The sequence below is a fragment of the Salvia miltiorrhiza genome, chromosome 7, assembly GCF_028751815.1.
Source record: "Salvia miltiorrhiza cultivar Shanhuang (shh) chromosome 7, IMPLAD_Smil_shh, whole genome shotgun sequence".
NCBI classification, from domain to species: Eukaryota; Viridiplantae; Streptophyta; class Magnoliopsida; order Lamiales; family Lamiaceae; genus Salvia; species Salvia miltiorrhiza.
The window spans coordinates 56,247,572-56,265,094 of NC_080393.1; the positions used below are offsets into that span (position 1 = coordinate 56,247,572).

At 37.0% G+C, this 17,523-nt stretch overlaps 2 protein-coding genes across 2 annotated transcripts; both read left to right on the plus strand.

The window, feature by feature from the left end:
* Positions 1–57: 57 nt before the first annotated feature.
* Positions 58–3,189, plus strand: LOC130994448 (uncharacterized). The gene has a single exon (XM_057919490.1). It carries the CDS (start codon positions 58–60, stop codon positions 3,187–3,189), a length of 3,132 nt encoding a protein of 1,043 aa, XP_057775473.1.
* On the plus strand, positions 2,162–7,879 carry LOC130994449 (replication protein A 70 kDa DNA-binding subunit D-like). Its single transcript, XM_057919491.1, has 20 exons — positions 2,162–3,219; positions 3,403–3,560; positions 3,655–3,928; positions 4,099–4,195; positions 4,285–4,409; positions 4,495–4,573; positions 4,657–4,786; positions 4,857–5,020; positions 5,103–5,223; positions 5,300–5,486; positions 5,563–5,610; positions 5,730–5,819; positions 5,885–5,944; positions 6,023–6,118; positions 6,307–6,384; positions 6,642–6,698; positions 7,063–7,137; positions 7,214–7,306; positions 7,417–7,521; positions 7,652–7,879. Exons 2-20 carry the CDS (start codon positions 3,414–3,416, stop codon positions 7,723–7,725), a joined length of 2,100 nt encoding a protein of 699 aa, XP_057775474.1. The 5' UTR covers positions 2,162–3,219; positions 3,403–3,413; the 3' UTR covers positions 7,726–7,879.
* The last annotated feature ends 9,644 nt before the right edge of the window (positions 7,880–17,523 follow it).

A 17,523-nucleotide genomic window follows, 5' to 3' on the forward strand; every position in this document is an offset into this window, starting at 1 on the left:
GTTAAGATCGAGACACAAAGACTAGATTTTTTTCGCCATAATCAGTCTAAGTTTGAAATGAGGGCTGAATCGTATCAAGGGATAGTTGAGAGTATAACATCTAATGGTGTTATTAGCGCAAAATCTGTTGGTAAGCGTGTTCTTCTTCCTAAGACCTTTACAGGTGGCCCGCGTGATCTACGTTGTCGTTACATGAATGCGTTGGCACTTGTCGCAAAATTTGGACGCCCGGATATTTTTCTCACAATGACTTGTAATCCAAAGTGGGTGGAAATTCAAAGTGAATTATTTCCTGTTGAGAAAAGTCATAACAGAGATGATTTGTATGCAAGAGTTTTTAGGGCCAAAAATGAGGAACTAAAAAAGGAAATTGTAAAAGACTCTTTGTTCGGGGTAGTTGCTGCTTATTTTTATGTGATTGAATTTCAAAAAAGAGGCCTTCCACATGTTCATTGGTTGATAATATTGCAACCACGATATAAGGTAACTTCAACTGAGGCCTATGATCGATTTGTATCAGCTGAGATTCCAGATCTTGACCTGACTCCGCATCTACATTCTTGTGTTATCAATCATATGATGCATGGGCCATGTGGTGAACTCAACCCAAATAATGCATGCATGATAGGGGAAAAATGCAAAAGTTATTATCCAAAAGAGTTTAAGTCAAACACTGAACATCGGTTGGACTCATACCCCGACTACAAGCGTAGAGATGATGGAAAAAAGGTTTTGGTGCGTGGCAAGTGGTTGGATAACAGATGGGTGGTCCCTTATAATGCTTATTTGTTGGCAAAGTTTGATTGCCATATTAACGTCCAGGTTTGTACAGATGTTAGATCAGTGAAGTATCTTTACAAATATGTTTGTAAGGGTAATGATCAAATAGCATACAATATTGTTGATGTTGAATCTACTGAGCCAATAGATGAGATTTCTGATTTTCAAAAGTCACGGTGGCTTTGTGCTCCGGAAGCTATGTGGCGAATTTATGGATTTGATATTTTTGATATGTATCCATCAGTTTTGCAATTACACGTTCATTTGTCGGGGTATCAGCAGGTTTTCTTCGCGGCCAACCAATCTCTTCCGAAAATTGTAGATTCTGATCGTGCTAACAGGACACAACTTACAGAGTTTTTTGAGATGAATAAATTTGTTGAAGTTGCAGCACTAAATTTATTGTATCGGGAATTTGTTGAACATTTTGTATGGAGCTTACAAACTAGGAGGTGGACACCGCGCTCTAGGTTAGGGACAATCGGTAGACTTGTCTCGGTCAATATTACAGAAGTGGAGCGTTTTTATTTAAGGTTGTTGCTGAATCATGTTAGGGCTCCAACATCTTTTGAAGATTTGAGAACATCAAATGGCGTATTGTTTTTGTCCTTTCGCGAGGCAGCTCTTGATAGAGGCTTGTTGGATTCTGACAACGATGTTAGGCATGCGATTCAGGAAGCTGCAACTTATCAAATGCCATCTGCTCTGCGAAAATTATTTGCGATTATACTTGTTTTTAATTCTCCTTCTGATCCCAAAAATCTGTGGATTGAATTTAGAGAAGCTTTATCTGTTGATATAATACGGGATTATCTGTTAGACCATGCAGAGGGTTATCGGTTATCTTTAAGGTCCATTGATTCTTTGTTGCAAATGATGGGTCATGGGATAGATGAGTACTCTGTGGTTGATTATATAGTTGGGTTGACTCGTGAAGAGATAAATAGTCGTGAGTTTGCAGCAGAAATTAATATGCCGATTGCAGAATCTGATTTAGCTTCGGTGGGTCGTTTTAATGAAAGACAACGCTTTGCTTATCTTGAGATAATGTCCAGTCTTGCTACACCAATTGGGTCAGGCTTTTTCATTGATGGTCCTGATGGCACTGGAAAGACATTTTTATATAAGGCAATCTTGGCCACTGTTCGTTCAACTGGTGACATTGCTCTTGCAGTTGCTTCATCTGGTGTTGCGGCTTCTTTGTTACCAAATGGTCGAACAGCTCATTCTAGATTTAAAATTCCGTTAAATTTAGATGAATCTATGTCATGCTCGATAAGCAAGAATACTGCGACGGCAAAGTTAATAATTGCAGCCAAGCTAATATTGTGGGATGAGGTATCGATGGCAAATCGAAAGGCAGTTGAAGCATTAAATTTATTGTTGCAAGATTTGATGGAAAACCAGTTATTGTTTGGTGGCAAAACAGTTGTTCTTGGTGGAGATTTTCGGCAAACTATACCAATTGTTCGAAGGGGTTCTCGTGAAGAGATAGTGGATGCTTGTTTGGTATATTCATCCATATGGCTTCTTATTCGAAAAATTCATTTGACACAGAATATGCGGGCAATGGAGGATCCTGTTTTTACAGATTTGTTATTGAGGGTTGGTGAAGGCATAGAGCCAAATGTTCGTGCTGATTATATTAATCTTCCTGAAGATATGTGCCTTTCTTACCATGGTTCAGATTCGCCTCTTGACACACTGGTCAATGAAATATTTCCGTCGTTTGATGCATATTCCAGCGGTTCTTCGAGCCTTATAAATACCGCTATTTTAACTCCTAAAAATGAATGTATGGGAGAAATTAATGAATCATTGATTGGAAAATTCCCAGGCAATATGGTTGAATATGTTAGCACGGATTATGCAAACGATCCAAGCCAGCAACAATACTATCAAGATTATATGAATGCAATTAGTGTTGGTTCATTGCCACCACATGTTCTTAAATTAAAGGTTAACTGTCCAGTTATGTTACTTCGCAACTTAAATCCATTGGAGGGGTTGTGTAATGGAACACGTTTAATTGTGCGTGATCTTGGTAGGCACGTGATCGGAGCCGTCATTGCTGTAGGGACTCATTCTGGTGAATATGTTTTAATCTCAAGGATTCCATTGGAGTTGGATGATACACACATATGTCCAATTACTTTTAAGAGGCTACAATTTCCGCTAAGATTGTGTTTTGCAATCAGCATCAACAAATCTCAAGGACAAACATTGGATCGTGTCGGTGTTTATTTGCCTCATCCTGTTTTTTCACATGGACAGCTATATGTTGCTTTATCAAGGGTCAGAACATCAAGTTCAATAAAATTCTTAATTCGACCGCCAGTTGCTGATATGGATTCAACATGTGAAACAAGAAATGTTGTGTACACTGAAATTTTGCATGCGGCGACATGATGATAAATCTGGGTACTTTGTAGAAGGCAGGTATTTATAGGGGTGTACTCTTTTTTGGGGTAGTCTTAGTTTGAAATAGAGATTAGGATAGAATTAGTTAAACATTTAGGATCATATAATATTGAATTCCAATTAGTTAAGATTATGATCTAACTGTTATTGCTTGTTTTGTAATTCAAATGCTTTTGTTACTTACTGCCATGATCCAATTAGGTTGTCAAGAAATGGAAGAGCGTTTGATTCCAATGAATGAGATTCTCCCAGGAACGAAGGAATGGAAATGCAAGGTGAGAGTGATCAAGAAGCAAGAACCTAAGCAAGCTAACAATAATCCTAATAAATTTCAGAAATTAATCTTGGGTGATGGCTTGGTAAGTTTATGAGTATCCCTTACATTTAAGCTGTTGTTGTGAGTTTTTCTTACCTTTAAAAGGTTACATATATTAATTTTTTTGTTCTTTTTAGGGCCACACTCTTGATGCCGTGATATTCCATGATAATATAGATAGGTTCAAACATGTGCTTCAAGAGGGTAATGTTTACATGGTGAAAGGAGCCTATGTTTCTGATCCAAAGCAATACAGGAATCCAATTGTGACATGTAATTACCAATGGACTTTCAGAAAAGATACTTCGGTGAATGAAGAACCAAATGATTCGATACCTGCTGGTGGACTAAGTTTTAGAACAACTCCAAGTTGCGAGTTCCACAAATTCCTCTCAACAAAGACATTGATCAGTTAAGCTAAGCAACTTAATTATTGAAGAATTGAAAATGATATTTTTATATTTATTTTAGCAATATTTTGTGTAAGTTTAGGAAAAGAATTATTGTACTTATTATATTTTAGAATGGGATTATTTTACTGTGACTTAAATGTTAATTAATCATTTTCTTCTCTTACTTAGATACTGCTTGTGTCATTATTGGTACCCATGAACCTCGGGTTGTCACAGTCAAAGGACAGGGTAAAGTCATTCGTGAGTATGCTGCCATTGATACAGAGTATGTTAGATACACGATGAGTTTATGTTTTTTTATTTCTTTACATATGTTTAGTTTATTTTATAATAACATAATTCATGGAAATGTAGGCTGGAAACGTTTGTGGTGACACTTTGGGAAACTTCAGTATCCGATGAGATCTATGCTAAATTGGAACCTATTTCGAATAGGACACCGTTGCTGTTGTTGAATTTTTCAGTCGTGCCATATTACGGTATGCATGATTTTACATGGTGTGATAAATTATACATACATAAATTGTTAGGCACAATCGATGATGGTTTCTCTTTAATGTTCAGGATTGAGTCTGACCACCAATGCTCAGTCAATTGTCTTGGATAGCTCTGAGAATGAAATGCTAATTGAACTAGAGAGATGGTATTGTATAATCTGTATAACAATTAAGAACCTTATCGTGTAAATATTTTTGTTCCTAACTTGCTTATAATTATCATAAATAGGAAGCAAGAGAATGAAGAGGCCATCAACATGTTAGTACAAACTGGTGGTTTTTTTGAAAAGAAAGTGTTGCGCTCACCTAAGCAACCCCTGCAGATTACTAAAGTGGAACAAATGTTGCAGAATCAAGAGGTGACTTACTTTATATTGTACTTGCACAAGTAACGTGATTTTAACATTTTTTTTTTAATTTCTTTTCCAGAATACATACTTTAATGTAAAAGTTAAAGCAAGATTGGAAAATGAATACCAAGACTACTTTTACATTGGTTGTCCAATATGTTCCACAAAGACAGTTGCCTCATATGGTACAGAGTTCATGTGTTACTCAACTCCATGCAAGAATATGAGAATAGCCAATCGGAGGTGCTAATCGATCAATACCTCTTTTCTTAGTTTGTATTGATTTGTACAAGTGTGTATATTAGAACACTTGATTTTACTACAGCTTCAGATTTAGTCTCATGGTCTTTGATGCGTCTGGACAAGTGGAAGTCACTTTTTTGGGGAAAGAAGCTCAGAAACTTCTTGGCCTAGATCCTTCTGAGTTTTATGAAAAACAAAATCAAGTGAGTATTCTAACTAAACAATGGTCGATTATTATCACGTTTACAAAAATAAATAATACCCTTTTAAAAATTATAGGGACCCATAACGCAGATGGATTTTCTTAGGCAACGCCTATGCAATATTGTCTTACTCTTAAAGATAAAAAGTCGAATATTTAAAGATGTTTGTACTTTCACTGCGGATGCTATTGAGATTTTACAAGATGATGGTGCAATACCATCTGAGAAAATTAGCATTGAACCTGAAGTTCATCTGGAGCAAGGTTTGTATAATTTTTTCTTCTACTCCATGTATTATTAAATTAAGATGATAATAATTTAAGTATTTTATTTCTTCAGGGCTGCTAAAAAGTGCGACGAGACAATTGGTTTTTCATGATTCATTAGGTGAATAATTTTGTGATGGCAACCGATTAATATTTGCTGTAATTTAATATGAACATTTTAGTTAAATTAAGTTAAATTATTTTTGTTTTTTGTAATGATGATTACTGCAATTATTATAGATAATGATAAAGTCATTCGAGCAAAGATTGCTGCCAAAGCTAAAGGCAAGGGGAAAGTGTCCCAAGAAAGCCATATTGAACATATCAAAGGTGAAAATGATTATGATATGCTACTCTTGCTTGAAAGGATAATAATTATAATTTTGCAACAACAGATACAATTGGAAGCTCATTTAAAGATAGTCTTTCTTCTGATGATGATAAACCAATATCAGGTATAACATCCACTATTATAAATAGATACTTGATATTGCAAATTCATTTAATATAACTATATTTCTTCTCCATCACAGAAATCTTCAGGGGTAAAAAGAAAATTTGCTCTATTGTTTTGTCTGAAGATTCAAGCAATGATAGTCTGAATTGTGTAGTGGAATCGGTTGAAAGAGGTATATCACCAAAATTTAGAAATTTATTTTCAAAGAATCTAGGTTACACGTGTATTTGATTTTTTACATATATAATAACAAAAGTATATGTGATGAAAAAATGCACACACCCAATAAGAAATTTTCTAAATTTAATTTTCATATTTTATTCATCTAAGAAATCGGGTTCAATTCATATACTATATCAGGTAACATTGGGAAAATCAAAAGAAGATTTGTTAGCAAAAGGAAAAAAGTTGTGCACTTAGATCTTTCTGAAGATTCAGGTATTCAATTATTATTACAAGATTTAGTGCATTTTGCTAAAGATTTTGATGATATGTTTTCCATCAGAAAATGATAATCATGGCTTAGTGAAAATGAGGATTCTTTTGATCACTTTGAACAAATGTTGGTGAAACTTTTTATTTTCTTTTCCATGAGTAGTGAGTTTTTGACTTTTTTATTGCAATGGAGAAATTGTATAACCAATATAAGAATAATGAATGATCTAACAATATTTATATTGGTTTTGTAATGTTAGATGATGTTGATACACCTGAGAATTTTGATGATGCACATTTGGATATGCCTCTATCAGGTAATAGTTAGACATGATAGATAGTATTTTAAATCTTCTAGAATTTATTAATCGAGCAAATGTTGAAATATTATTGTGCCATTGTTAGAAATTTCAAAAATAAAAAAGAAAGCTAAAAACATTAGCATGAGGTCATAAAGTCACGTGAACATGAAGATCAAAGATCCTCAAGCATGCACATCTAAACATTCTAATTTTAAATTGATATCGCCTATGTTAATCTATCATGTTTTGAACTACCACTTGGTACCATTGTGTGTAATTACTATGAAATCTGAACCAGTACACATGTGTACCAGCTACTTGCTTAGCTCCAACAATTTATAAAACATATACAAATATAATTAAGCAACTTTATTTGTAGATGAATTAGTGGGGAGAGCAACTGATTGCAAACTTGTTGAAGATTCTCATATGGAGTCATGTCTACCTTTGGCAGGTAATTATTCAACCAATTAGATAAATTTTCGTTTCCAATATTCTTCGTTGTTAACAATATTAACTCAATCATTTAGGCACACTATACCATGAGGAGAAACAGGACCTTGTGGCAAAAACATCAAAGAAGACTAAAATAACTCAAGCTAAGGACAAACAAGTAGCTAAGGGTACAAAACAAAAAAACTAGAGAACAACTAACTATTGTCATTATATAAACACTTAATCTTTAATGTGTGTTCTCGTATGATTGATGAGAGTTTCTGTGCAACATTATCAGCAAAGAAGGCGAACAAAATGAAGTCTAATATCTTAAAAGACAAGATACAAAGCATATCTGATTCATCCCACCAACTTAGCGAAGTGGTTATTGAGCATAATAAAGGTTAGAATTCTACATGAGACAACAGTGTGAATAGTTCTAAATCAAATCATCAATGATATAGGATATTATATATGCAAATACATTATGTTTGTCATTAACTGATTTTGTTAATATTATCATCAACTTTTAGGCAAAAGAGTTCCACAAACACCAACACTCAAGTCAAGGAGTGGCAGAACAATCAAGCGAAGAATATTGGACTGATGAAGTGAAAGATTTTATGAGACTTTGAAGCAACTTTTGTATGTACTTTGTACAATTCTCTAGCTATGACTTTTGGCTCTATTACACCGTGTTGGTGACATTCTACTAGCATTTTGAGGTTACCTTTTGTATGTACATTGTATATGCCTCGATGCAGTTTTTGGTTTAATGTGCTATGTATGTATAACGCATAATGTCTGAAAGGATACTTAAATAGTTTATATATAAATTGTATTATGTAGATTGTTGCTCCTAGCTGTACAAATTAAATACTCCTAAATGTATTACAATCGTGACCTATAAGTCAAGTATAATATGTCTACACTTAAAAATGATTCGACCAGCGCCGTTATTGGTCCCATAATTCACGGAGCAATTATGGAAACACCGCGTCCTACGCGGTGCAAAATTTCTAGTATATATATATATATATAGGCAATGGTTCAATGAAAAGTGACTAAATGTAGGAGAGAAGAAAGAAGTGATCTTGGCCCAATACAATTAATGTGTGGTCTAGTTTCAATATGGAAAGTCGGCCGTATATAACTAAGTAAAGGTCAAACTAGTAAATGTCATTGGAGTGTTAGACGTTTTTTCCATAATTAGGGGTAATCATTTATATCTAATATTAGTTTATAGGAATAAAGATTCAGTTAGATATTTTATCTCTCCTCACAAATTGGCGTTTTCGAATTCTTTTCCAGAATATATGTGGTTATGCGAAGAAAAATTCAACGAACAATAGCTTGAATCGAAGAGGAAAATAGAGCACTCAGGTTGAGGAATCACAAACTTATAAAAGTTCCATGGTTTACTTCAAGAACTTTTGGCATGCTTTTCTTAGTATTGTGGTCCAATACCTCCAAAACGTATGCATATGTTCAATACGTTATCATGTGTGAGTTCAACGAACTTGTGGCATGTTCAATGCATTCATTTCAACATGAGTCATATGTTCAACTTATTGATCAATGTTGAACATCATTCGTGTAATGCTCAACGTATTTTGTTCGACCAGTTGCGATTGGTAGTATATACGACAAATTTCCAAAGAAGTTCGACAAATTCCCAAAGAAGTTCAAGCGAACGTGTTGAAATGTTCAATAAAATAGGTCCAAATTAAGGGCTTCGTTTCATTTAACGTAATGTTGCATATGTTCGTTAAATTTACATAAAAGTTCAAGAGAATGAGTTCATATGTTCATAATGAGTTCATATGTTCAACAGCATATGTTCAAGAGAATGAGTTCATATGTTCGTTAAATTTACAGAAACACACCAGCAATCAATTAAAGCAATTTCGTCGAACTTGTAATTTGCAGTTTTGGGTTATTCATCGTGATAACCGTGGACAGCAATCGGAGGGTGATAAAAATTTGGTAAGCCAACAGCCGATGAACTGGTAGTGTGAATAATCCGCAGGGATCGACATCCTTATTGATCTTCAAGGGAATCGAGTAAAATCAGGGATTCGATGAACTTTCCTAAATTACGATATAATGAAGTTTACAATCCTATCCTTTACCATTATAAATCTGACATTTCCGCCTTCATTGCATAAATCAAATTGAATATAATGGTGAGATGATACCCGTCAGATTTGAATCAAGGAATGGCCAAGATCTCTTCTTCTTTCTTTGTCTAAGGGGCTTTTCTTTATTGAGTGCAACCCTATATAGGGTCATATATATATATATATATATAGGTCAAGGTTCAACGAAAAAGGCCTAAATGTTATTCCAACATGTTCAACGAATTTTTTCGTTAAACATATGGGGTTCTGGGGTTCGAACCCCAGAACCCCCAAAAATATTGTATATGTTCAATATATTTGATGAATGTTCAATGAAAAAATCCGTTGAACATAGCGTGAATAAATCATGTCTGTTAGATTAGATAAGATCAACGGATGAGATTACTTGTAATACCCCGTTTCCTCATAGCTAAGTTTAGATTTATTTCAAACTTAGAAGTCAGGATGATTCACGCCGGATAAAAGAAAATGAACTTATTTTAATTCCAACAAACGTTTTCCAAATCCTTTTGTAAAATTTAGTTATTTAAATTCTTATGCATTGCATATTTATTTAAATTGAATAGTTGAGCATTGAGCTTTTAAACAGATATTTTTATTTAGCGAACCCTCATAATTCAAGAGAATTCAGCATTGTTACAGTTTCGATAATTCAATCCTGAGGGATTTTAAATGTCAAATCCTCACTCAACTCACTTACACTCATCCATCCCATCAGCCACCCTACACTATGCCTATGCTAAGCTACTAACTTCAACTTTAAGCCATGCTTGGCAGAGGCATCCCCAACACTCCTCTACTCCTTTGCCAAACCAAATTCATACTGCAAGCCAAGTTTCATTCTCTCATTTCCACAAGAATCCGCCAACCTTGCTCCTTCAAGAAATCAAGCCCGGCTAAGAATAGGAAGCAAATCAAGTTCACATTTTTCATCAATTTCACAGTAACAGCCGCACACCTCAACTTATAATTCCAAAGGTTCATTCTTTTCCATTCTTTCCCTTACACCATTTGACTGTCAAGTTTCTTCTAGTTGCAAAATACTCATACATTCAGTGTATATATATTGTGTATACTTTTACATATACATATGCAAATATTTGAATGAACAAATGACAATTTCATTACAAAATACATATGCATACAACCTGTTCTTGTATATACATATATGTAAAGCATGTTTATGAAGAAAGAAAAGAAAAGGTTGAGTCTTGAACTGTTTTGTTGTGTGGATTGAGGGCCGGTGATGTTGTCTCTATCGTGAGTGTGAAGTCGGAGATGGAAGGGAGCGACGGTGGTGGCGGGAGCTGCTACTGTTCAGCCTAGAGAGGGAGGGACACGGCGGTCGGCGGCGGTTCATCACTGTTGTCCGTTCGGCGCGTAGAGAGAAAGGAGGGGCAGGCAGAAAAATTAGGGGCTTTAGCTGAGCTCAGCGGCGGCGGCCTTTCGGTCGTGCGGTCGCCGGGAGTCAAGGGGTGGTTCTGGATTTTGGGGATTTGGGGCTGAGTGGTGAGAGAGAGAGATGGAAGGTGCGGTCGACGGCGGTGACTCCGCCGTTGTCCTGTTCAGAGGAAGATGGAGAAGTGGAGGCGGCCGATTTGGGGTCTCGGGTTTGCTGAGGGCTTGAGCGGAGAAAGGCGGAGCGGCGGCTCGTCGCTGCTGCAGTCGCCGGAGGAGAGGAGAATAGACTGAGGCTAGGGTTAAATTCCTATGTTAGACTTCCGCTGTAGCAATTACTCATATCCGTCTTTTGTTTTCCCAACTTAAGATCTTCATGTTAGATTTCAAATGATATACCTGACCGAGCTTAGACTCTTCACTACTAAATTTATGCTAATGAATGTCGGTTGTCAGAAGCATGAAACAAAACTTGTGATCCAAAGGGGCATAGCCCGACTTTCTATCATATTTCGGTTTTAACAAGGTTTTTCCCTTGTTTATTTCTATGAATTGTTCACACCTCGATTATATTTATTCCTTCAAGAATTGGGGTGTGACAGAATGGTATCAGAGCATAAGTTTCCTTTCATGTCTCTGATAACCATAAGCTTTTTTTTATGTCGAGTCTAGAATAGTATCTCTAGACTTCTAAGAATGTCAGTAGCCCTCAGCTCGCCGTCACACTGCCGCAACTAAGGTACGATAATAGTTTTAAAAAAAATATACATATATGTATTTCAGATGTTATGAAAGTTTTCAAGAAAATGTGCGTCTTATGTTTATGATGTCATGTGAATTGCAAATTATTCTTCATGTTGTTATTTTGGGTCCCTGACTCATATAACTAAGCTCAATGTCGTGTTTGGGACTACCCGAGCCCTTAACGAATCAATGTATGTATGTATGTATGGTCGAGTTAGATTCCTTGAATCTTTTCGGCATAAGCAAAATTGTTCATGAAAGGGGCATTTAATGTCCATATGACTCAAAGTTTTAAAGAAAGCAAATGTATGTATGTATGTATGTATGAATGAATGTGAAAGTTTTATGTTATCATTTTAGGTTCACTGCCTATATGATTAGAATGATGGGTTCTTTTACAAACTATTTGAGAACTACCCAAAAATGCCTTACAAGTATTAGTCGTGATAGCACCACTAGAACGGCATAGAATGGACTTATATGGTACCAATGATTATGATTGAAGTACTTAGAAGTAAGTGCTTTAAGTTAGAAGTTGACTTAGAGCTTTATAAGAGATAAGAAGTTGACATGATTGGAAGCGAAGCTCCCATTTGACTGAGTGATTCGTTGTGCTGGGTCTGGCCAGCCCACATAACTAAGATCTCGGTGATTGTCAATTAGAATTTTGACCTTGAGTAGAGCGTCATCCCAATGTATAGACTCACACTATGTAGTTGTCACAATAAGATCTTCTTTTATCACGATAAACACAGTAATGACTAGAATGACTTAGTTTGCTGCTAGTTCTCGAAGTACTAAAAGGTGATATTCTCACAGTTAGAAAGATACACTGAGCAACAACCTGTCTTTTAACCATCCATTGGTAGAATCAAAGCGACTTCTGAAATCCCGAGCGGAGAATCAGAGCAGATAGTGAGTATGATGAAGCTTCCATTCCAACCAGCTGTCAATACGTGCTCCAAATATGGTGGACACTTATGAGAAACGCGTGAAGGAGTTCGCAAACAAATGATGTCATGAGATATTCAATCCCCTAGCAAACCAAAGAGATTTTACGTATGGGCAAATAATGAGCGTGGCTGTAGTAGCCCGCTCTTTTAATTATGATTAAAATTAGTAAATGCAATTTTTATAAATGAATCCAGTTTATGGTTCTGATTTTTTTATCAGAAACGGAGTTATTATTTTAGCTTTATACTTTTATAACGTATGAGAAAAACGCGACGAGGATTATTGAGACATTCAATAATTATTATTTCCAAGTTATAACTGACTTAGCAAAGTCATGTTATTTATTAATCGAAAAACAGAAGCAGTTATATTTTATTAGTGCTACTAGAAGTCGAGAAATTATTCCGACTGCAACGCAAATTAAATCTACGTATTTAATTTATACACGAATAATGAGCAGAAGCCAGTATTTGATTGCAAACACGCGATTAAATAGCAGATGCACTGAGTAACCAAGACACGAAGATTTATTATTATTTACAATTAGGACATCACACTATACACGCATTATTACCACCGCCGTTTTCCATCAGCCATTTCCGCTACTTGGAAGAGTAGCCTTTTGATTTTCACATTTGCTAGAATTTTATTTTATTGTGGAACGACTTTAGTCATTGATTGCACCAGAAGATCATACATTCAACTCTCAAATCATCTCTAGATTGGGCCAACTCCACTATCTAATTATATAATCACCACCAACTCCACTCAATTGGCACCAACGTTCCACCACGAAAGAGAGAGTTTTAAAAAAACAAAATGTTGCAAAGCAAGATAAAAGAAAAGGAAAAGTGTGCACTACAATCCTTTGCCCACCACCTTTTGCTTTCCTCCACTACATTCTCCCCACAATCTTCGATTCTTGAAGGCTACTAGCCAACACTTCTTCAAGCAAACAATTCAGCAGCAACCTTCCTCCATTCACCTCCATTCATTCCTTCTCTCATACACTAAGCACCAGAAAGGGAGATGAAGAGAAGTTAATTCCTGCTGCCAACTGCCAAGTATCGAGAGGTAAGTCTTGGCCTAAGTTTTCTTCATTCCATACTTGGTTCTTTCTGCATTTGTTGAGGAAACAATATTTGCAATTTCAGTTCCTTTCCCATTGAATTCATTATCAACAACAGCAGCTACCAACACAAAATACTCAAGGTAATTTGATATCCCAAATATTCAATTCAGTTTGCATCCATATCTAGCATATCACAGTTCATCTACATCAAATAGCCTAGATATTTCGTACAATAGAAAGTATAAACTTCACAAACAGGCTGCACTCTAGAACAACAAACTATGAGAGTTTTTCCCAGACCATTACCAACTGAACATGAACCGAGATAATTGAGTAAGAAAAAGACTTAGCTTTGAGAGAAAGGGCTGACTGCCCGATGACGACGACGATGGTCGGAACAGGGCGAACTCGCCCAACCTCATCGGGACCCCAAACAGCAGCAACGATCCAAGGACAGCAGCGGATCAGCGGGCCTTCACCTGCCGCCGGGAGGAACGTAGCAGCAACGACGCAGACCGGTTTTGAGCAGCAGAAATTGATCGATTATTAAGGGAAAAAATCAGTTTGAACTTCAGGGAAAGAGTTAGGGCTTTGCTTCCCTTTCATGGTTGAGACGAGAGGAGAGGCGAGTACGACCATCGCCGGCTGACTCGCCGGATTCGAGACAAGGGCGTGACAGCAGCGGCGACTCGCCAGAAATTCAGGGCATCGGAGCTGGAGAATCACTGAGGCCGACTGGAACCATGGCCGAGAGAGAACGGCCGGCGTCGTGGCCCGGAGTAGCAAACGCTCGAACTGGGCGATTTCCCCTTTTCTGAGATCTAGGGCTCGACTGATTTCTGCGCGGAGAGAGATAGAGGACGACGTCGGGTTGACGCATCGGCATCCGAAGCAGACCGGAGCCGACGGCCGCTGAACAGCCAAGGAAAAAGGCGGCGCTGCTGTCTTGGAGAAAAAGAGAGACGAGATCGAGCGGAGAGGGAGTGGAGCGTGTTCTGCTGGGAGAAGAAGAGAGATGACCGACAGTTTTGAGAGAGAGAGTGGGCTTGATTCATTTAATTCTTTGGGCTTCATTTATTTTAAATTGTTTGGGCTTAAGTTTATTTCCTTTGCTTGGGCCGATTTTGGAGTATTTTTTTTAGATGGGCTGTTTGTTATCCCACTAATTTGGGCCCAGAACCATATCCCTTAATTTCACATGGGCTAGCATATATTGGGCTTTCCCTTTTAATTTATTGTGGGCCGAATTATTTTAAGTTGGGCTCGATTAATTTAAGGAATTGGGCTGATGCATATTTATGATGGGCTATTATTCTAGTCCCATTTATATTTCGTTGGGCCAGTTTAATTCATCATTTGGGCCGATTAAATTGTCTTTTTGGGCTAAGATTAATTCTTTTCAGTCCACATTAATTATTATTTGGACCCTATTTTAATTGTTTTGGGTCGAAGACTTTTTAAGTTGGGCTTTAATTTTTTTTAAAGCTTGAGCTGAAGTTACTCCTTTGAGCTAAGCCTAGCAGTATCAATTTTTGATGGAGCCCAATTATTTATCAGTAATGAGCCACCCAGTTTATTAATTAATGTTTTTGGACTTCCGACTTTAAAGCAAGCCATTATTGTTTGTTTCATTTAAGCCACTGGTTTATTTAATTAATTGACTACTCTCTTTTGAGCCTATTAATTATTTGAGGTTACGCTAGTAATGATGTTTCTATCGAAAAGCCCGATAATTTCTACAAGGTCACACCTCGTTTAAAGCCGAGTTAGTCCTTTTTCAATCAAGTACAAATGCGAGGTTTATTTCACGACTAGAATATTCCGATGAGGAAGGAAGAATCACAGTTTTATTCGACCGCGCTAAAGGAGAATTAGCTAAATCTATTAATGAGGATTAATAGTAGAATTCCCAATTATCGCTCAAAAGATTAGTTCATGCATACCAGATTCATGCATAGTTAATTACGCTTTCTCATTAATTGAGAATTTTCCTCGAGGCAATGTCTTATTTTACATTCTCATGATTAAGGTCAAGCGCGAGAGTAAGAACTATTCAAGAAGTCACAGTACCTTAGCAAAACTTTGCTATCAGGTGGGCAATTTCTTACGCGTAAATAAAATGCTATGCATGTGTTATGCTTTAAAATGCAAATTGGATCTTCAAGTGTGGTATGCTTTATTATGCTTTACGCTAAATGATTTACGCTTGATTATGTTTATTTACGCTTGAATGCTTTACGCTGATAAGTTTATGCTTATGTTTGATGCTTGCGTCTGTTGGGGGAGGCCTCCCTCAACAGTACGATGCCGTGTCCGCTGAGGAGGGCCTTCCTCACGGCGCGATGCCCGTGTCCGCTGAGGGAGGCCTCCCTCGCGGCGCGATGCCAGTATGCCAGTGTTACAGCGTCTATTGGGGGAGGCCTCCCTCAATAGTACGATGCCGTGACCGCTGAGGGAGGCTCCCCCTCACGGTGCGATGCCCGTGTTCGTTGGGGAAGGCCTTCTCCACGACACGATGTTTGTTAATGAAGATTGATGATGAAGAATGCCCTTATGCTATTTATGAATTTGGAAATGTTTAATGAGCAAAGGATATGAAAGAAACTCATGCCTCTTATGCGATATTGTGAAATTGTTAATGATGTTATGTTATATGCTTGGCAACTGCCCACTAAGTACTCTTGTACTTAGCCCTTCGATGTTTATGTTTGTGCAGGTTGAGCTGTGATGGGCGATGAAGTGTTGTTGCTTAGTGGAGTTTTTGTCGAACTTAAAGTAGGCTCAGAAAGGATACATGTCTTCATACATGTATCTCAGTTATGCATTCCGCTGTAAACACTGATTATTTCAGTTACGCCTTCCGTTGCAAACTCTGATAATGTTTTAGCCAAGCCCCTAACGATGCCTTTTTCCTTTTTAAGGAATATAACGCGTATACAAGTTCTTTGAGTACCCTTTTTATGCGAACTATGCCTTTTTCCTTTTTAAGGAATATTTCACGCATATTCAAGCTCTTTGAGTATTCTTTTATGCACCCCTTTCTAATCCCGCTTCTTAATTTCCCTTCCCCAGTCATGGTTTTCCCGGATTAATTATCTTTAATTAAGGCCGGTCGTGACAGTGGCTCTCATCATTGAGGCACTGCTACCAATAGAATAAAGGAAATAGAGAAAACCTGGAATGGAAGGAAAGCACTAGAACTAAACTTAAGGTATAACCCACCCCCAAGGCTAGCAAGCTCAAGCTAAAAGCGTGAACACTTTGGCTAAAGTGCCAGAAACTCCATCAAGAAGAATGTCCGAAAAAAGCAAATGTTCGTTTTAAACCACAGAGAACTTGAGCACTATGCCTCATCACCTCAAAGAATAAATTTGGAACACCAGCACGATGGAATCTTAGAAACCCACATTGAATAATCATTTGGAAATGAGAAAATGAGTTTACATGGTAGAAGGAGTGCCATTAATCTTTGAAGTGAAAGTTACCAAGATAATGAGAAAAGTTTGACGTTAGAATTCCCTAGTCAATCTGAGAATGAGACTTAGGACGAAGGAAACAATTAAGGAAGTTCAACTGATTCGAGAGTACAAAGATATTTTTCCCAAGGAATTACCAAATTTTCACCAGACCTAGTTTCATGCAACATAGTATGTCACTATGGGAAGCACTGTCTCTACGGAGCTAAGAGTGAGATCTTTATAGGTCATAAGAATTTGAAGCACTTTTTTTTCGAGTAAAAGAATTTGAGCTCAAGTCAACGGAGATGACTCGAACTAGTAACAGTTTTGGAATGTACCAGAAATTTTGAGGAAATTTTTTTTTTGGAAAGAAAAGAAATGAAAAGAGATGTAGTGGGATGAAGTGGTGAAAGAAAGTTTTTAGATTTGAAACTAGCATCAAGAATGGCCGAGAAAGTCGAGCATATCAAGCAAGGAATCAAGGAAGCAAGATGGATAAAGTCTTCATCCGATAAACGCCGATCAGAGTTAGAATTTAATGTTGGGGATCGAGTTTTCCTCAAGTTTCTCCCTCAACAGGAGTTATGCGTTTTAGAAATAGGGGTAAGTAACGACCCCGCTTTATAGGACCTTTTTGA